This window comes from Terrapene carolina, unplaced genomic scaffold, assembly GCF_002925995.2.
Source record: "Terrapene carolina triunguis isolate 2854851 unplaced genomic scaffold, T_m_triunguis-2.0 Scaffold171, whole genome shotgun sequence".
Taxonomy (NCBI): Eukaryota; Metazoa; Chordata; order Testudines; family Emydidae; genus Terrapene; species Terrapene triunguis.
In genome coordinates, this window is record NW_020664522.1 from 881,990 (window position 1) to 903,614 (window position 21,625).

At 43.9% G+C, this 21,625-nt stretch overlaps 1 protein-coding gene across 3 annotated transcripts in view; it reads left to right on the forward strand.

Annotated features, from left to right (window-relative positions):
* The window catches only part of TSPAN4 (tetraspanin 4), a 422,001-nt gene that overhangs the window by 310,822 nt on the left and 89,554 nt on the right, over window positions 1-21,625 (forward strand). For all 3 annotated transcript variants that reach the window (XM_024216440.1, XM_024216406.2, XM_024216398.1), the window contains one exon: window positions 11,933-12,124. In XM_024216440.1, coding sequence (XP_024072208.1) covers window positions 11,933-12,124 — 192 coding nt within the window. The remainder of the gene's footprint in view (window positions 1-11,932; window positions 12,125-21,625) is intronic.

Consider the following 21,625-nt stretch of genomic DNA (forward strand, 5'->3'; position numbering starts at 1 on the left):
ATGAACAAACAAGTCCCTCCACTCCACAACCGTGGAATAAGACACATTGCACTACTATGCAGGATAGATTTCAAGACCATGGATAATGACCCACTGAACTTCCCTTTCAATTAATGCTTAGCACAATGGAAAGCACCAGATTGCACTGCTGGGCAGGAGATTCATTTCAGAAACAGGGAAAGCAGCACATTACCCTGCCATTCAAGGTATTGACGTTTAAGACAACCCTATGGGCCAGATCCTCAGCTGATGTAAACTAGTGCAGTGATTTCATTGGAGCCACACTGATTTCTCCCAGCTGAGGATCTAAACCAGTAACTTTTGAAGGAATTTATCTGGTGCTTATGTAAATAATGGCCTAAGTTTCAAGCTCGGAGTTTTATCAGCATTGCAAATTGTAGCTTTTTGTTGTTATAAATTCATTTTTCAACCAGATGAAAAGGAAGCGGGATGGCAGGCCAAAGATTTAGTTTCATAGAGCTTTTAATTTTTAATCCCTGTGCTCTGTTTATTATCTGCAGAACTGCAAGGAGTGGCAGCTGTAATGCTCTGTGCCTAACTCAGTCCTGTCCATCTGAAAGTCCTTACCTAGGGGTTGCAGGAATCTCAGTGCAAGAAGACAACAGCAAAATAAAATGACAACCAAGCAAAATAAAATACCAACATAAAAAAAAAATCCAACAAGAAATATATTTTGTTTTTAAAATGAAGCCCTGAACCTGGTAGTAGAGGCGTATCTGCATTGTGATGCGTTATTGACACGGAGTTATCCGCTCCATGCTGGGTGGAGTTGGCACTTTTGTTCTGAGCTGAGGCAGTGTGTGTTTTGGAAGCAATGGAAGTACAAACTAAAGTGAATTTAGTGAGGAATGGATTGCCCAGGCTACAGTCCTCTTTAGAGCAGCCTTGCACACTGCAAAATTTCTCCCCACAGCTCAAGTGGTGCATCCTATTGTTGCAATCCTGGGCTGAAATACACTAGAGACACTGATGCTGTGTTGTGCCTCTAGACCCAATAGTTTTCAACATTTTTTTTCATTTGCAGACCCCTAGCATTTTTTGAATGGGGGTGCAGACCCCTTTGAAAATCTAAGACATAGTCTGTGGACCACTGGTTGAAAACCACTGCTCTAGATAGATGTTCACCAGGAATTATATTGAGACTACCAGACTCATTTTCATTTACAAACGTGGTAGATTTTATTGTGGAAAAGGTAGGACTTTCATTCCCTGTGCTCCACCAGCCCTCCTGAAGCATTCCTGTTCACATGAGCATTAACGTCACTCAAGAAAGGCTGCCCAATACTTTAAAATAAGAGCAGATATCTTCATAACTGCCTAGAGGATTTGGATAGCCACTTCCCATTGATTTTCATAGGAATTGTGGGGCAGATCTTCAGGCACAATGGAGCTATAACAATTCACATCCACTGAGGATCTGCCCCATGCATCCAGCTCCCTTAAGCAGTTCTGAAACGCTCACCCAAGGGGTTGAAGCAGGGGAGACAGCAGTAGAAAGGAGGAAGAATTGTGTGTTTAGAAGGCTCACAGTTAAAATTCCTTTGATCTGTTCAGTGTATCATGACTCAAGTGCAGAACGCATTTGGTGCAAGTATTGTTTCTAGTTCAGAGAGTGACTCTCAGAATAAGTGATGAAACTGGAATCCATTTCTTGTAGGCACCTCATCTAGCATGTGCTTACAATTGTCACAGATCAAAAGTGCAGAAATTGTAACAAATCGTCTGCGTGTCAGGCCAGTAGAGGACTCCCTCACCACTAGTAATTCTGGAGTAAGACAAACCTCCATTGAATTCCTGTGCCCATCTGTAAGGAAATATGGTTTATATGCCTAATGGATCTGAGCAAGAAAGAGAGAGATTTTGATTAGTAGCTAATTACATTGGGGATTTCTGTTGTTTGATTTAAGAAGAGTAGCATTCTCCCAGGTACAACAGTCAGAGCTGAATTACAGCTAGGCGAGAAGCAGGATTAGGAGCGGTTTAACTAATTGCATGTCTGCAGCCCCCCACCCCTGAGAATAGGCTGGTGCTAGACAAATGAAGCAAGAAATTAAAATTGCACTAGAAAGTTCACATTCAAACTGGTGGTGGGGAGGGAAAGAGGGTGGGGCTTGTATTATCATTTGTTTGTGAAATGGGAGAAGATGGCAAGTTTAGCATTTCAGGCTAGTGAATGCTCAATTTAATGGAGTGATACCAGTTTACACCAGCTGGGGATCTGGCCCATTGTGTTCATCTCCGTGGCTTACCTTCGTCATTTAGATATGCTAAGTCACATAATGTTGGAGATCTTGAAGAGTTGTCTTCTAGTGGCTACAAATCCTTCAGAGGCTCCCTCCAAACATGCTGGCATTAGTAAGTAGTTCCCCGATGCAGGTAAGAGAAAAACTCAGTGTCTTTAGTCCCAGGTATTGTAAAACAAATAATGTGTGCTTCATGATGGGGGTGACACATTCATTCAGTTTACAGCAAATATGTCTCCTTCTAGAGTGCCCCGTTTCCCATTAGTTTGTCACCGCATAATAAATTATGTCTGAAATACTCAGGCTTTTATTTTCCCCTAGGATATCTATTTAAGCCTTCTCCTCAAAATGGCTCTTCTGCTCTGTATGAGCAGGGCAATTGATACCTTTAACTTTTCTGTTGTAGTGATCTTTCCAAACCAAGTCAGTCTCATTACAGCCAACTCTTTAGACCAAGATTGTCCCTAGCCCTCGTAGAGATGCCCAGAATGAGAGGAAAAGGAAGAAAGGAACCTTACACAAGGGCCAGAGGAACTGGAGTATCTAAACCTAGGAAGCGCAAGGGACTGCTAGCTCCATTCACCCTCAAGAGCATGAAAGAGACTTCATTGGGAGGAGGGAGCAAGGCTTCTGGTCTGTAGAGCACAAGAATGGGTAGAGCCTGCGCTAAAGGACAGTATCACTGGAAGGCGTTCAGATGACCTAGTGATGGGCATGGTCTAAGAACCTGAATAGCATAGGATGGAATTGTCTGAATATCAGGGAGTGCAGACAGGTATTGTGCCGGTTTGAGAGACAATCCCTTCCTGAGCTCCTTCCCAGGCAATGAAGTTCCCCATAACTCCCTATTCACGGCAGTAGCTGAATAGAACAATCCATGGAGAATTTTGCTCTAGTATGGATGTTTTAAATGAATTTTGATGTAGCCAGGAAATAGTTGCTAGATCTGTTGAACTCTGCAAAAGAGATAAGGGCTCAAGCTCAGGGGATGAAGGAAAGGATCGTGTCCCCACTAACCAAAATATTTTCAGAATCTTTTTCTAATTTTATGTATTTCATTATTATTTATTTATTTATTTACTTATTATTATTGCTAAAAGCCCCAGAGACAATCAGGGTCCCATTGTGTTAGGTACCGTAAATACACACAGTAAAAACCAGTCCCTGTCCTGCCCTTCCAATCTAATTAAACAAGAGGTGGGAGAAAGGATTATTATGCTTATTTTATAGATGGTGAGTCAAGGCACTGAGAGATTAAGTAATTTTCCCACAGTCATTCTGTGGAAGAGCAGGGAATTGAACCCAGATCTCCTAAGTCTCAATTCAGACCCTTAAACAGATGACTGTCCTCCCCCTCTTTTCCATAACATTTAGTGAATTTCAGAGCTTGGAAAGTAAAAGAGACATAGCATTAGCTGCATGTAGGTATGGAGGCCTGTATGTGTTGTCACCTTCCCCAGCAGTTCTGCGAAAGCATCCCATTCATGCCATATTGACACGCTCTGCTATTTCAGTCCTAGATCCACACTGAACAAACAAGTGCCACACTCCAGTGATTTTTGTGGGACGGACAAATGTCCACAAGGCTATCTGACTGAGTCCACCCGACATATTCCACTTGTGAATAATTGCTGATTTGAACACCATTTCCCAAAGGAAGAGCTAGTCAGTTGTGTGTGCCCCCCTCCCAAACCCTTACTCCTCCATAATAGATAACCTTTAAAGTGTCATCTCATCTGGATGAACCACTAGCAGGTCCCCCACATGTACTTCTATAACAAGTTGTGATCAGCATAGTGGAGGAAGCTGTTTTATAACGAAGGGTTCTCATTTCTTTTGAATATGTCTGTGACAAACCAGAGCTGTTGGAGGAATAAAGGGAACAATAGCTTAGGTATGCCTTACGTTATTTAGGCCAATAACTATTACTAACAATGTTAATACTATGACAGTACTGTTCCATTGTATACTTTTATTCTTCTTTGTAGTTAAAGTGGTGATAGCATATGCATATAGGAAATTACTTTATAGCCAGTGTGATTCTAAGAGGCTAACACAATTTGCCTGATAGTTTATAAACAGAAATAATAATAATATCTGAATATGTGAATTAGTTTTACTGCAAAACCAAATAATCTGAGTGTAATGTATGACCAATATCAGTTGATTTTTTTTAAATGCAAAAGAATGTCTGTCTAAACGATGAGATAGGGTGTGTTGATCCTAATAAGATACAACATGAAAATCCTTGATTAGATGCATTTTCTATGCAATAAAACCAATAAAAAATCACTTAGGGACACCAGGGCCATTATGATGAACAATGAGGCAATTTCTCCCACTATATCGTAAGTGAGTAGCTGTAGCGGCAGAATTAATTCCTCCAGTTGCATGCATGTATCTGGGGTTGCTTGGGATTACTTTGTTTACAGTGCTGTAGGATCAATTTTAAATGTATGCTTTGAAGTCTAAATAATTTATTTTCTAACCCATTAGAGTTATTCTAAAGATCTAATTCTACAGGCCGTTTTTCCACCCAAAGTGTGTGTGTGTGTGTGTGTCACAGAGAGAGAGATACTTCATCTTTGCTTGGTTAGTGGGATGTTACCTTCAGTTTTGAACCTTGCTATAACTGTCCATGCCTTTGTCACCACCAGAATAAACCGTGCACAGTACTTGGAACTAAACTTGAAGACCATTTGGAAACTTCAGGTGGTACTGAATGCACCTGCCTACTTAGGGCTCAGTCATGAGCCCTGCTGCATGCCTATGCAGGGGAGGAAGGGACATAAAGATCCCCCTTATTCTGATGCATGGTCTACCCATATCACTGAAACCTATGCAGAAGGGAGAGCAGTCGCCACCAAGCTGTTGCTTTCTCTCTTGTGCAGGTTGGCATGGAGTGGGTGGCTATGGCCAGGGTGCGGGTAGAGATTTGGTTCCACCCCCATGCAATGCAACAGTCCATGCATCAGAGCTGGCGCAGAGGGGGAGCAACCTGTGCCTGCAAAAGGGCTGACAGAAATGACTTTCCTCCCCCAGAAGCATGGGGGAAGCAGGAAAGGGACTGCGACTCTGAGTCACAATATGCTGGGCTCTGCTCCTGGGGAAGTGTGGTTCCTTCCTCAGGCTGGATTCCAAGATTTCAATCCAGCCCTTACTTAGCAGTACATCTTGCAGGGAACACAGGACTCCCGCTCACTAGCGGGTGCACTAGCTGCCGGTTTGTTTCTAGGTGCAGTTCAGAGTATTCATTTTGATTAGTTTTGGTGCTGATTATTTCAGGGAGCACTTTTCTCCCAGCATTTGAGCCAGGTAGTTGAACCTGCTGGACAGCTTGACGTGAGAGTCCCTAGGCTTACATAATTGAGGGCTGAGTGCTGGGCATGTTCAGTGGAGGGCTCTTCACTCTGGAATTTGCTCCTGACAGAAGCTGAGTCTATTTGCCTTCTGGATGTCCTGCTGTGGATGTTCCTGAGCTGAGAGTGGGGAGTCTCTCAGTTGGGATGAGGTGGTCCTTTTAATGTCATGTAAACGTAACGTAGATGCTTCTGATTGTGCAAGAGAGGGGTGTTGGCTGGGCATATTCTAAAGCTCCGGGCAAGAAACTGCTCACTGCTATTTTAAGAGGAAAAGGAAAGCGGGTGAGGGGGGGTGTCAAGAAAAGGGGCTTCTTACTGATTTTTTTCAGTATTTGCTCCTTCTGCAACTGATGAATATCATATACCTCTGGTCCCCTTCAAAGAGGCCAACGAATGAGTGCAGTTGGAGCCAACTCGGAGGAGCCTGGTACAGACACAGCTGTTGAGCTCTTTCCTCTATTTTTGCTTATGCACAAAAGTAGAACACTTAAATCATTTTCTCTTTGTTCTTGCAGTTTGCACAGCATGCAAGACTTGCTGCACAAACACGCGGGGCCTAATTCTCCTTTTTCGCAGGCTCAATTCGCTTCCCTAGAACTCCACTGACTTCAGCATAATTGGTACCTAATGTACATGGGTTGGATTGGTGAACTGGGCCCACAGTTCAATATGTGCACATGACATCTCTGGGGAGTCTCCCAGCAGCATTAGCCATTTTTTTGAACAACGGGCCTCTTTTGTATTAAAACATAGGTGTCTCTCTACAGGCATTGCAAGCCCTATTGCTCCTGAACTAGGCTAGATTCTTACTGTTCATCTAGTCCTAATATGTATGCTGCTTCCAAGGACCTATTGTGTGCTGTAGGCACACAAGGAGTTAAATTCCATTATTAGTTTAGCAACACACAGTGAAGAGACCACAGTGTGTTCTCTCATGCAAGGCATTGTTAAATACAGTGAGGCATAATATGGTACCCTGTCTCTCAGCTGAGATCTGGCGAGTAAGGCACAGTGAAGAGTGGTGCCTGCCACCTCGGTGAAGTTAGTAATTATGCATTCCTGGTCCAAGCATGGCTGAGATCTCATGGCTGGGACTATTGGAAGAAGGTGTTGTCAAGCCATTTGAGCACAGGACGTGAGAGTCAGGACTCCTAGGAATGTAGACTGATCACATACACAGCCAGATTTACACTGGTGAAATTGTGTTCAGTGGAGTTTCTCTGGATTTTCTCTTGGGGTAAGTGAGAGTAGATTCAAGCCCCTACATTTCCTTCCTAGGTCTGCTGTTGACCCTTGGACCACGGTTATATCACTTAACCTCTCTCTGTCAAAGTTTACCTGTGGGGATAATAACTAGGTAGTAATAATCTCTATCCCACTTGGGGTGTTGTGGGGGTTAGCTAATCTTTGTGAAATGCTTTATTATGTGTATTATAGTAGTGCCGAGAAAGTCCAGCCAAGATCAAGGCCTAGTTGTACTCGTCACTGTGCATATCCATAGTAAGAAACAGTCTGCTCTGAACAGCTGTCAATCTTCTACAAAAATAGACAACATGGATAACGGAAGGATTGTCATCCCCAATTTAGTTGGCAAACTACGGCACAGAGAGATCAAGTGACTTGTCTAAGATTCACAACAGGAAGTGTGTGGCAGAGCCAAGAATTGAACCCAAATCTCCTGGGTCCCAGTGCAGTGCTTTAACCACAAAATTATCGTTCTCCTCTGAGTACTGTCAGGTTTTTGAAGGAAATGTGCTACAGAAGGATAAAGTATATAATTATGGAAACGAAACCTTGCTAAGATGAGCTGTGATCAGTTTCAGATCTTGTCTTGAGATTAATTTTTGGAGTGCCATTGGCAAAGGAGTGGTACATCAGAAATAACTGGGCAAAATGTTATCAAATTTTTAATTCAGAGGAGAATGAGTGGAGCTATAATCAGAACTCTGGTATATGGCATCATCTTTGATAAGCAGGTCCTGTCTCTCACCTGCCACATGAACTCAGTAAGGGCTTGTATTTATTTGCCAATATATCACACCACTGCCACAGTCTTTCTGCCGCTCTTTTGTTTCAGTGATTAGTGTCTCCTTTAACCACGACAATTTTGGACCTTTCTTGAACACAGGAAAGCTATCAGAAGCAGCCCCGTTAGTGGTTTTGTTTTTGTTTTATTTCACATCACAGCAAGCCCTGAAAGCTGTCAAGAGCTATCATCTCATCACTCTTCCTCCAAGTGTTTGGCACAAACAAGGAGGAAAAGAACAGCATAAATAACCGAGTAAAATTATCCATAAATTGCAGCTCCTCAGATGTCAAGCAGAAATCAAAACAGACAGGCAGGCAGCAGGGAATCAACTGCAACAAAACTTTTACGGTAGTCTCTCTTTGCTCCAAAATCTATAATGTAAATAAACAAAGTCTCTCAAATCCACAGACACTCAGGATGGCAGAGGTAGCAGCTTGTACTCAGAGAATGGTAAGGGCCAGTGTATCTCAAGTTGCTCAGCAACGGTCCATTTGGTCAGTTGTGGCCAGACTCAAAGCCCACTGGAAGACTCCCATTGACATCAGTGGGCTTTGGATCAGACCATTAGGCTGCTATTCAGGAAAGTGCGTAAGCAAATGCTTAAGTGCTGCTGAAGTCAAGGGGACATAAACACATGCTTAAAATTAAGCATATGCCTAAGTGCTTTGATGAATAGGGAGTGTGCTTAAGTGCTTTGTGGAATCAGGGCCTTAAAAACCGGCATTGCTTCGCTCTAAAGGGAGTCCCTGCCTCTCAGGACAGAGCTTGCCATGTAGTGGTTTTGATGTGGGGCACTCGAAGCAGGGAACGGTTTGGAATGTGGGAGGAATGAACGTAACTGCAGTAAGAAGGATTGGGCACGGTTGTCATTTCCCATGAGAAGGGCTTTGTGAAATCCCCTGGTGTGAGTCAGAGTGAGTTAATTGGTCCTATTGCTGAAAGAGTCATTCCCAAGACACTGGAATGCTGGTGCGATTGTCTCTTTGGTCAATCAGCTTTTCCTTTTAGAAGTCTAAAGACTCTGGGTCTGATCATCAGCTGGTATAAATTGGTGTAGCTCTATTGAAGTTAATGGAGCTATGGTGATCTACACCGGCTGACAAACTGGCCTTAAGTTTTCAGCTCTGAGCTAAATGGGTACACCCGCAAACCCCAGCATTTGCATGTACAAGTGCATCTGTTTGAACATGCATTGGTGTGGGGTGATTTTTGAGAGCAGGATCAATGTACTCATCACTAAAAGTCTGATACTAGAGGTGTTTTGGGGGAAATCTAGGATCCTAGGGGCAATCGTGTTTGAAGGACTTTATATCCTTTATGCCCTTCATATGGCAAATAATTTAACAGGTGATGCTGGAACGGTTGCTGCAATCAAATCTTTCGGCTGCTGCATGAATAATAATGCTTGCTAGTGAGACGCACTCCATGCAGATTACAAAGTACAGTCATATACATTCACTATCAGTCAAGGCAACAAAATAACAACGATAAGTGCTATGATACGGGGATGACATATGCTGCATTTTATTGGTGCCTTGGAATTTCATAAGCACTGTATTAAAGATAATAGCTAACTGGATTGCAAATGGATGCCTCTGGTGCTCCTGGGGATCTGCACTTGTTACTGCCTAATTGAGACAGTTGTGTAGCCTTGTTGTGCCCAGTGCTCAGAGGCTGATTCTGAGGCATAGAATTATGAAATTGGAGAGAGAGAAAAAACTAAAGGGTATTTGCACCTATCTTCCCTGCTAGGGCAGGAAGGTCCTGAGAGTGTATTTCAGTTGTTTTGACAAGTCTAATTTTAACTGATTCCAGCCTTGGGATTTTCTGTAGATGCTATTCCAGTCTAATAGACCTTTATGCTTAAGAGATTTTTCTTAAGCTGTTGTTTCCTTTGCTTATTTTCGTTGCTGTTATTTGCATCCTCCTTGAAGCACACTAAACAATGACTAAGGGGAGGGATGGTACCTGAAGCATGAACACCTAAACAAATTGTTTAGTCTACAAACTACACCTCCTTGGAAATCTTGGCAATGACCGCAGGACGCATGGATTGGTTATTGTGTACATATATTGTATATAATTGTGGGAATCATATGGACTGAATTGTCCCTGGCTCTTGTGGAGGATGTGTGGCAGGAGATAGAATCATACAAATGTAGGGACCTTGAGAAGTCATTAAGTCCAGCCCCTTGCGCTGTGGCAGGACCAAGTTAACCTAGACCATCCCTGACAGATGTTTGTCCAACTTGTTTTTAAAAGCTTCCGATGATGGGGACTCCCCGACCTTCCTTGGAAGCCTATTCCAGAGCTTAACTACCCTGGTCGTTAGAAAGTGATTCCTAATATCTAACCTAAATCTCCCTTGCTGCAGATTAAGCCCATTGCTTCTTGTCCTACCTTCAGCGGACATGAAGAACAATTGATCACAGTCCTCTTTATAACAGCCCTTAAAATATTGGAAGACTGTTATCAGGTCCACCCCTTCCCCCAGTCTTCTTTTCTCTTTTTTAACCTTTGCTCGCAGGTCAGGTTTTCTAAATCTTTTGGAGCATAAGAAGCTGTTTGACATGCAGGCATCCCACATAAGGGCCAAGGACAATTGTTGTCCCTATGTTTGAGGGAAACACAAGGGCTATTTCCTGTATATGACACTCTGCTGATCTCGTGGGGCTGGTGTGAGGTATTGCCCCAGCCCTTTACCACCCTGCCAAAGATGTTGGGAGCAACTGGGGGAACCAGCTAAAACATACTAAAGGATGGTGCAGTCTGTGCACCTTCCCTCAGCCTTGCCTTGAGCTGTGTGGCTCTGCACTGGCCCTCAGGGGGGATGGGGGCAGCGCAGATGCACAATCCAGCCCTAAATAACTGATCAGAGTTATTCAAACTGAGAGATTACTTTGCAGTTTCCTTGGATTTCTTCTCTTTCATTTCTGAGATCTACTGCCTGAGTTTGCGGCTAGCTCTTTCTCTTCCCTTTCCTGGTTCATGATTTGCCTTACGTTCACTCACTTTATGCAGACATTTAATTGATATGCATCTGAAAGAGAATGACACATGTGACTTATTACTATGTGAACATGGTTTCTTTCCCAGCCTTTAATTGATTTTAGATAATAAAGTGCAATTATAAAACTCAATAAAAAAATCTGTTATTTTAAAGAGAGAGACTGAAAGAAACCTAAGTGATGCTCTGCTGTGGGACTGTTATCAAATGAAATCCCCTTTGTTTAAGTCTATTTAATTTCACAGCTTTACTTGAATTGTTACAATTCTGTGGGCTTTCTCACAATTATAAACAGCAGGCTGAGAAAAGAACTCATTTTTTAAAAAGTCCCAGTGAATATAGCCACCATAGATGTTGTTTTTGTGATGGAGCCTGCCCACACCTTAGTGCAGCCTTTCCACCTTTTACGTATCTGGGGAACCCGTGTACTATTGCTTCTCACTTGGGCCTGTTCTAGACCAGCCCAAGGAGTCTTCAAGTTCTCTGCTGAGAATTGAATTATCAAAGTGACTAGGCCACAATATGGGTGATCAGTGTCACTATTTGCAATACTAGGGAAGGGATCCTCTCTCCCACTATAGCCCCTGTATGCGGTAACCCTCCCCCCTTAATTGGCCATGGAGAATTTCCCTAGCATAGGCACTGCCTAGGACAGCCGTAAGGAGCACTTTGCAGTCCCTCTTGCAAGCCTTGATGTAGGGGGCATGCCAGGAGTGGGAGATTGTGTGTCATGGGTAAGAGGCACAGGGGGTGTAAGCACACACTGCTTTATGTGCAGTTCTCTGAGCTGCCTAAATAGTGCCTGGGGATATTTTGGCCCACAACGAGACCAGAAATTATGGGAGTTTCATACTTGCCTCCCAGAGTGCCTGCTTTTCCCTCAGAGAAGGAGAGAAGAGGAGGTTGCCCTTGTGGTTAAGACACTGGTCTGGGACTCAGGAGATCTGGGTTCTGACTCTGCCACAGACGCATCATGGTCTTGGTCAGGTCACATCATGTCTCGGTGCCTGAGTTTCCCCATCAGTAAAATGGGGATAATAATGATTCTTTCCTCCACCCTTTGTCTGTCTTGTGTATTCGGTCTGAAAGCAGTTTAGGGTAGGAATGATCTCTTACTCTGTGTGTGCATGTGATCGCATGTGTGTGCGTACGTGTGTACACAGGGCCTAGTACAATGGGACCTCTAGATACTACTGTGATATAGATGATAAAAATAATACTAATAATGGATGCTCTGACAGAGTTTCTTTGTTTCTCTTTGTTTTCCCAGCTGGGAGGCTGCGGGATCCTTGGAGTTGGCATCTGGCTGGCTGTTACCCAAGGGAACTTTGCTACCCTCTCCTCTTCTTTCCCATCCCTGTCGGCTGCCAACCTGCTGATTGTCACAGGGACTTTTGTCATGATCATCGGCTTCGTCGGCTGTATAGGTGCCATCAAAGAAAACAAGGGCCTCCTGCTGAGTGTGAGTATGAAGATACGCGCGGTCAGCGATGGTGTCCATTGTTTCCTGATGCTGGTGTCACTGCAATGCACGTTAGAGTGATGTACGGTATTTAAGAAGCAGACTGGTCAGTTCTGGGCCGGGACGAGGCATGAGTCATGGTTCAGTCATTCTCTGATCTCCCAGGTCATTCCTGAGCACGCCTGCTTCTATTAACACTTCTGCCAAAGATGAGACGCTCACAAGAAGGGAGGGGTTAGCGATGGTGGTGGTGCATTTGTGTTCTTCTTGGGGGTTGAGGGATTTACCTAGATGGCTTTTGCAGCATGCCCTTGAATTCCTTGTCCTTATTCATCCAGCTTTAGCAGCTACATCCCTTCAATAGCTACGTAGTGGGGCTGGTGATATGAGGGCCTGAGGTGGGGATCACTGACGAGGGGAGTGCAGGGAGAAATTATGAGTTTGACCTAAACTGGAATTGAGATGTGTAATATTGATGCCACCGTTGGTTTTGCCAGTAGTTAACTCTTAAAAGGTTGGGATGTTGGCAAGCAAAGTTTCCAGCCTAAGAGTTAGGCTGTTAAATGAGAGGTTAAGGGTTAATAAGGTGTGGATAGTCCAGCTTTAACTGAGGCCACAGATCTTGCTTGTGTTTTACTGAAACCTGATTTGATGCCACTGCTTTGGTTTACAATTGGTGCCAGTTACAGTTAATATTGGGTGAATATTTTGTGTAGCATGAGGCTAAGGGGGGATGAGTGAGGTCATGGCATTATGGCCACGCTGTTTATCCAGCCTTAAATATAGGTGGTTTCCCACCCCACAACTGGATTGAATCCAGTTTCCCAGGGTGGGGTGAAGCTGGGACTAGGCCTGGGAAACTGATTTCCCTGCTGCATTGCAAAGTCTGTGTGTGAGCTGAAGTTGTTCCCCACCACACACCTCAGCCTGCCAGGGCCCAAATGTGGGGTGAGTTGTGTGAAAGTGACCAGAAATAAGGGGGACACAAATTATTCTGTAAGAATATTTTTAGTTTTGTAAGATCCCCTTCTTTAGTGTATAGAAGGCTTTCTATAGCATCTGTTTAATGATTCTTTGATTCTGACACATTTTTTAACAATGGAAGTGAGGGGCACCACATTTCTGTGGAATGTAGGTGACTTTGGCACTAAAATGAGCGATGTCCCTTGAAACCAAGAAGCCTCTGGGGCCTTTTTACCAGGGTGGGATGGAGGGTCTGAGGCTGAGACTGCTTGACGACTTTAGTAGCCTCATGGGTGACAAACTTTCTGAATAAGTTACGTGGCTATCATGGCAGCCATGTGGCTAACCCACATGCTTATTGGCTCCATGCTCATGCAACTCTATTCAGCAAGGTGCTGAGTCCCATGGGATTACTCACATGCTTAAGATGTTTGCTGGGTCACGGCCAGAGTACTCAGCTCGCTGTGAGACAGAGCCCATTGCTCTTTTGGGGGGCATATTGGGGCAAGGCAGCTAGAAATTGTGCCAGTGTCAGGGACTGATCATTACCATCTATGGGTTGATAGTGGGTGTCTACCTATCCTGTTGAAGTTGGGGAAAAATCTTGATCAGCTTCCAGTTAGTGGAAGCATCAATGTAGCGTCTAGGTGGAAGTCCTCTGGATGGACTCTCAGATTTGGACCTTACTTCCTCCAACTTTTAGTGTGAAAAATAGCTTGAACCTGTTGGCCTTCAGGGTCTGATATATGAATGGTCCCTTTACCAAGTCTAAGATTTTCAGGGGAGCCTAAGTTAGTTACCAGCTCCTGCTTAATGTTAGTGAGATTCAGAACTCTCATGGGTGCTTTGGACAATCCCACTGCCAGCCTTTTGGGGAGGGAAAGGGATAACAGGGGCTGCTGTTTGTGAGTGAGATGGGATATTGTATGGGTCTGCTTCCACTTTATTAATTATGATGATGATTATTATTATCATATTCTGGTTCACGCTGCTGGTTTGGTTTGATTAAATTGTAATTTTAATTAATCACAGAAGTGTCTATAGCTTGGGACAGGTGTGTTTTTTTCCTAGATAAATTATAAATCAAAATAAATTCATGAACACAGTAACTGACTGAAGTAACTAGTTTAATATAGCTTTGTTTACTCCATATATGCTCAAGTACTACCCCAGGCCACTCTTCCCTTACACAACACAATTTTCACAGTTACCCCCAAGATGATCTTCTACCAAAAAAGGGCTGCTGTTGGAATCTCTCTGGGTGCCCTTTAAAAATCCCGACCTCTTGCCCCAAAACATACAAAGTGAGTTTTTGTTCAACTTTTCTGCTGTTAGTTCTGTACCTTCCCTTCTGTGCCACTTTTTAAAGGGAATGTTCCTGTGAAATCAATGGAGTGTCAGGACAAGCCTGCTAATTTTGGCAATGGGAAAGCAGTTAAGAGTTGGAAATCTTGTCTTCACGCTGTGTTTAGCAATCATCAGAGGGGCGAGTCCTTAAACTCCCTTTGATGTCTACCAGGGCAGACATCTTTACATCTAGCCTTGTTTCTAGCCTCATGTCTATTCTTATTTAAACCTAATTCCTGTGATGACTGTCTGCTTGGTCCTTTCAGAATGGTGTGACATCACTGCAGATAGAGGTTTGTCATGGCTGTGATGTCAGTGACACATTTCTTAGACCGTGCACAATATGGTAGAATTTTGTTTTGTTAGTAGCATCTCTCATGCTAACTATTTTTTAAAAAGTCAGGCTGGGATTTCCAAAGGAGCCTAAGGGTTTTAGGCATCCAACACCCATTAGGTACTCTGATCTCATTGAAATCTAACTCCTTTAAGCCACTTCGGAAATACCAGCCTAAAATAATAAATAGTTGCAGTGAGGCTGAAAAGGTATGTTTAGGGTGGGCTGATAGAGCTGGTTTAATACTATTAATTGAACACATTGCTTGATTAAATTTGCTGTTTTTCATTGAATAACATATTTGACTCATTCATTTTTCTGAGAATCAGCCAGCTCTAGTGGTCCATGAGAGAGGAGGCAAATATGGGGAGCTAGATGGGTAGCAGAGACTGGCGAAGTCTTTGAAGAAGGTTGGAGCAAGTTTATGATGGCTTAAAAACAAAGAAGAAATTATTAACTGGATTCTGAAATGAAAGGGGAAACAATAGCGTTGTTTGAAGATGAAGGTGTATTCCTTCTTCATGGCTCATGTCAGAAACAAGGCTGCGGCATTCTGCCTGTGTTGGAGTCTGGTAAGGTGGAATTTGGGGAGGCCATAAAGAAAAGGAGTTTCAGTCATCAAAGCTAGAGGAGTATTTCCAGGAATGCTGTAAGGGTACGGCAAGTTGGCAGCTATCTGGGTTTCACCAAGGTATCCATGGAGAGATGCTGATTCCACTCAGTAGACTATCTGCACATCTCCAGTTAGCATGTTTCATTTACCTCCCTCCAATCTCTTCTCAGTACAGCATGGGAGTAAGACGTGATCATGAAATACTAACCATAACTGGCAGTAAAGCTCCCCAAATGTTAGTCATTTTACTCTCCTGCTGCTCTGCCCATGTATCTCTCTCCTCTAAATCCTTCACTGTCTTCCTCTCATATTCCACATCAAGCTAATTCTCTTGAAATCTCCTTCAAGAGCCTCATACCTGCACCTAGAGACAAGCTTGGGACTATGCAAACCATGCAGACGCATGCGGTATTCCCGAGACCAAATTAGAGTTTCTGCTGCTGTCATCTGCACTGCATCCCCTCATATTGATCGAATGACAGTATCTCTTTCCTCCTGCTTTCCCCTGCTGGCTACCTCTAGGTCTGCATGGATTGAAGAAGGCTCCTATTGTCCTGCTTCCTCCTGCTATCCCACACGGGCTCCCAAGAGCAGCTGAAAAGGGAGGAGGCAGCACCCAGAGGTTGGACGGAGGTAGGGGGACAGGAGCTGCACCGGGGGTTATATTATCTGTAGCGGGGGTTGGATTCTGAGGTGCTGTGGGGGTTAGAAGCTAAGATGGATGATGCCAGAGAGCAAGAAGTGAAAGGCTAGGAGCTGGGATGGAACAGGGAGAGGTGCTGGGGAGCAGAAGATGGAGAATACTGGGATAAGAGGTGGGAGTAGGACCTAGTTGTGTGGAGGAGCAGAAGCCACATGGTGGTGGGCAATAGGGGGCTGAGTAAGGGGATGGGGGCTCAGAGCTTATCCTACTCATACACTAAGGGAAGTGGTACTGGTTAGTGGTATGGTAGGAGATGGTTTTTTTTGAGGAGTGAGGAGGTTGGAGTGCAGGGAGAAGTGAGCGGTAGGCAGAGAGTATGCTAACCCATTTATATGGTGTACTCTGGGTTGGAGGGAGGCCCAGAATCTGACCCTATATCTCCATGCATTCTGGCACATGACCTGGGCATTCCATTTGTCTGAATGTGATTGTTAGCTCTTCAATGCGAAGATCCTGTGGTCTTCTATATGAATGACAGTAATTGGCTGGGTCTGGCATGTGTAACAGTGCCAGGGAGGAGGAGAGGGGGGAATCTGTAAGTGGCAGAGAGGAGAGGGAGCAGAGAGATCTAAACAGGAATAAAACATTAAAACCAATGGGTTTTGTGTGGTGGGGTATAATACTCATAAATAATCCATACAGACATACTGAGCCAGATCCTCCGCTGGTCTGAATCAGCACAGCTTCAATGGAACCACATTGATTTCCACCAGCCCAAGGATCTGACCCATTTCTTTATTCATCATCCTGACCAGTCCTTGTGACTGCCTCACTAAACAAACCCATTCACATTATTGAGCACTCTGAGGAACCTTATGGAAACCTGAACTAAAGTGAGAACAAAATTCTTTTTGTAAGGAAACCTTGAGCATGGCCTATGTTCTACATTAATATGAAGACAGGGTGAATGCGCACATGCCATCATGTCAAAATGTTATTGAACAAATAGCGGATACCGACAACGATCCTTATACGCTCCAGCTCTGATGTGAAGGAAGATAAACTCTCCCAGCATTAGGTTTCCCTAGAGAAATCAGAGGCATGAGTGTCTCTTGAAATAAATAGACAGCCTTGTGGTGTGTAATCTCACAACTGAATGCAGAGGCAAGTTGACGGCTGAAGCTGGGGAACAGCTCTCACTTGGTTTCAGAGAGACATTCTGTGGCATTACCTTTCTTTGGTTTCTGAAAATGTTACAACAGAAGCTCATCTCTTTGCAAACACTGTTGGGTCTTGGAAGCCGAGGTGCCCCAATGATCATCGTGCTGCAGTATAAGGTGTAAGGGCAGCAGTTGTTGACAAGTGAACTTTGGTGAGCCGGAGCCACTGTCCTGAGCAGGTGACTGAACCACCAACCGTCTATTCCTCTCCATGCCTGAAATATGGTTTATGCTGTAAACTGATCCAGTGCTCATTGAAGGCAATAGAACGAGTCCCATTGATTTTAATGGGCATTTGAGCGGGCTCTAAGGGTTTCTCTCAACATATGGCAAATCTTTATAAAGTACTTTCTGGTAAGATGGGAGTGCAGTTCTGCTTCCTCCTGGGAATCTGTCTTGTTCTCATTGTGAAGGCTTTGAGCACCAATGCTCATCACCGTCCATGTGTTCCATTTCTCCCTATAATCTCTATGTGGCATCTTGCATCCACTGTACATACTGGCGTGTGTGTTTGTGTGTGCGCACATGCACACATGCCTGTGCGCTCGCATACACAGTTGTTCTCTGCTAAATAGAGTCACACTTGCTCAAGTTCTTGTGACTGTTTCCCTATAGTGGCTGACCTATAAAAATCTCTAAATGAGTAGCAGCCAATGAAGCTCAAGTGGTAAAGGCCTGTGTTTATGGAACTGAACTGCCTGAATTTTGTCAGTATCCTTCATATAAGTTGTTAGTGGGAATCTATAGTAGTTTTATGTTTGCAACCATGAAGCATAATGCATGCTAAAAAAAAAAAAAATTCCAGCTGTGGCTTTTAAATAATGATTGATTTATATTATTATTAATTTGTATTAAATTAGTCCCTTGGGGCCACAGTTGAGATCAGGGGCCAGTTGTGTTAGGTTCTGTACAAACTCTTAGTGAGAGACAGTCTTGCCCTGTAGAGTTTACTATCTAAATAGTCAAGGCAAATGGGAAGCAGCATTATCCTCATTAAACAGATGTGAAGCTGCAGCATGCTGAGATTAAGTGACTTGCCCAAGGTCACACACGGAGTCTTCAGAAGAGCTATCAACTGAACGCAAATCTTCCAAGTCCCAGTTCAGGGCCTTAAACACACAACCATCCTTTCTCTGTTTAGGGCTGTGTGCTTCTTGAGGCTCAATCTACTGCACCAGACCTTAAACAAGCTTTTAGCTTTCTAAAAAAAGTAACTTATATTTCTCTTTTTGCTGTCAGGCTAAAAGATGAGTAAACACCCCAAGACAGAGCTAGGGCTCAGCTTTTATCTTGCTGAAAGTGGCTAATTGGCTCAATTACCTAATTACCCTGAGCCCTGCTACAAACTGGTAAGCCAGTCAGCCTAATAACAAAACTACTTTCAATTAACTGTGAAGCAGGAGATTCACAGAAGCCCTGTGAAAGGAGTTCCTGACCATTATGTAATGCAAAACCTTTGAAAACAGGAATCCAGTGCTCAGTCCCCATAATTAGAGTCATTGGTAAAGTTGGTATTGTGTCCTTGGAGAGGTTTTGTGGTTATTTAACACACACTCCAATATCCATGATGCTTGAAATCATTTGTGTTTTAGGACAAATAATAGCCCTCCTCCTGGAAGGAGGCAAGGTTCATAAGGAATTAGAACCCTTTTTCAGCATCCTCTTTCATGCTGCCTGTTTTTTCAGGGTTTGGTGCAATGAACCAGATCCTTGGCCCCAGAACTGACAATGGAAAGTGGCCAGTCAGCTGATCTAAAGGGACAGCCAAGGCTTCTGTTTGTGTAGGGAAATCCTTGGGGGCGATAAAGGCAGCACAGTTGGCTCTACACCACCAACATCCCCCATCGCTGCATGTGTGTCAGGAGTGGGCAAGGCCATGCCACACAACCGTGCGGGACACCAATCCTTATCTGGAGCAGCCATCTCTAGTGAGCCATTGCGGCCAACATCTACATTACACTGTAACGTAGGCAATGACTATGCTGTAATTGGGAGGTGTGATTGCAGAAGGTGTAGACCTACCTGAGCTAGCTTTGATCAAGCTAGGTCAAAGCTAGCTTGAGTAATAATAACAGTGAAGCTGTGGCAGCACAGATGGTTGCGTGAACTAGCCCCACCCGCCTGGGACCCTGGGTAAATACTTGAGCGCCTGACACCTGTGCTACTGCTCCTTCCCTGCTGTGGTTCCTTGAGCTAGCTAGATGAAAGCTAGCTCAGGTAGGTCTGCACATTTTGTAGTCTCACCTCCCAATTGTGCTAAGAAGCTATTTAATCCCCCAGTCAGACTGAGGATCAGGGGGAGTGGAAAGGTGGGTTAGATCCATCTTATTTCTCCTTCCCTTGAACTGTGCTGAAGTGGGGCTAGGACAGGAAGCAATGGGCTTCAATTTCAGCAAGGATGGTTTAGGTTGGATATTAGGAAGAACTTCCTAACAGTCAGGGTGGTTAAGCACTGGAATAAATTGCCTAGGGAGGTTGTGAAATCTCCATCTTTGCAGATTTTTAAGAGCAGGTTAGACAAACACCTGTCAGAGATGGTCTAGTCCTGCCATGAGTGTAGGGGACTGGACTAGAAGACCTCTCAAAGTTCCTTCCTACAATTCTATGATTCTAAGATGGAGCCCAGAATATATAGAAAAAAATCTACCCATCCATTGTATCCTGTTCAAGGTGTATGCATTTGAATAGTGCTCTATTTGAAAGTGCTAATAGGGCAGCAATGAAGGGGGTTCATGGAGTGAGAGGAGCTGAAGAGTGGTTAATTAGAAGGTTAAAAAAAGAGAAAGATCATTAAAAGATGGAGCTATGCAGTTCCATTTAGTAAATGTGAACCTCATGTAAATAAGGAATAATTCCAATAAAGTCACTAGTGTAAACAAGATCAGAATCAGGCCGTGAGACTGTTTGCTCAGCACTATCTGCGAAAAGAGCCTTGACCAAGCCTGTGTCTACACTACGAGCTAGGACTGTGATTCCCCAGCTCACATCCACATACTCCGGGTAGCTCGATGAGAGCTTCAGGTGGGTTTGTATTTGGCACTGCAGCTACTGTCCGTGCTACCACAGCTACACTACTATTTATACTCACGGTGACTCTTGTCTGCTACCATGAGTATGTGTACATGAGCTGGGGAATCACCCTGCTAGCTTGTAGCATAGAGGTAGCCCAACAGGCAACTACTTACAAATGGTCTCGTACTGCAGAAGATCTTATCTATGGAATAACCTCTGGGGGGAAACTGACTGTCCCTGAGGTTTTATACTGTGAATTCAAGGTTTCTTTGTACCCAGCCCCAGCTCATCTGTGGGCAGAGACAGAAATGAAGAAAACAAGGAAGAAATGTAATGGCTGGGAAGAAGAGAACCAAAAAAGTGCTTTCCAGCAGCGTCATTGCACCCTACCAAAAAGCTGACAGCCAAAACTCTATCGGCGACAGAATTTATCTTGGCTCAGATAAAGAGGAGCGAAAAGCACCACGAATGACTTCCTTTCAGTAATGTTCTGAGACAGACCAAGTAGCAGATTTAAAAATTTTATTAAGCTGATGTTTTTTTTTAAAAAGTGAACAGTACAGAGTTTAAGCATAGAAGTTTCTGGTTATCAGGGAATAACATAAAGATTATCGAGGGGTGCGAAGTTCGGTTTAAGATCGGATGGCATAAGGAATACATAATCTGCAATATCCCCGATTGGGGGTAAAAGGTTGATGGGTCAAAATACAGACATTGAGATATGAGGGTATGAAGTTCATAGAGTGGCTATGTTCGGGTGTGGAGTATAATGAGTGGATATGATGATGAGGATGGATTGACCCTCATTTGGTGAGATTTAATGTTCAGGGAGTTTATGGTTCTAGTTCATATGATCCAACGGAGAAAGTCTCTTGATCCCTTTCTTGTAGTCAAAGAACGATGTCACTCCGGCTCACGCCTCCTGGTACTGTCGGTGGCCGGTGTTGTGTTCGATGTAGATGTCCCTGGACCATCGGATGGTGTCTGAGACCATGAGGTGCCGCCTTAAATCCCATCTAGTGTTTCAGCCTCTCTTCTTTTAATGGTCTGAGACAGGGCTAGTAACAGAGAAAAATCCTGGCTGCAAATAGAGCTATTGGTGGGTGAGAGATGCAAAGACCCTCAGAGGATGAAGAAGGGCACATAGATCTGCAGCTCCAAATGTAACCTTACAATGTCATTCACCATTAGGGAGACCAGATGTCCCGATTTTATAGGGACAGTCCCAATTTTGGGGTCTTTTTCTTATATAGGCTCCTATTACCTCCCACCCCCGTCCCGATTTTTCACATTTGCTGTTTGGTCACCCTGTTCATCATAGACCACTCCTTCCCCTTCTACACTAAATTGTAGCATTTTCTTTCTTAAT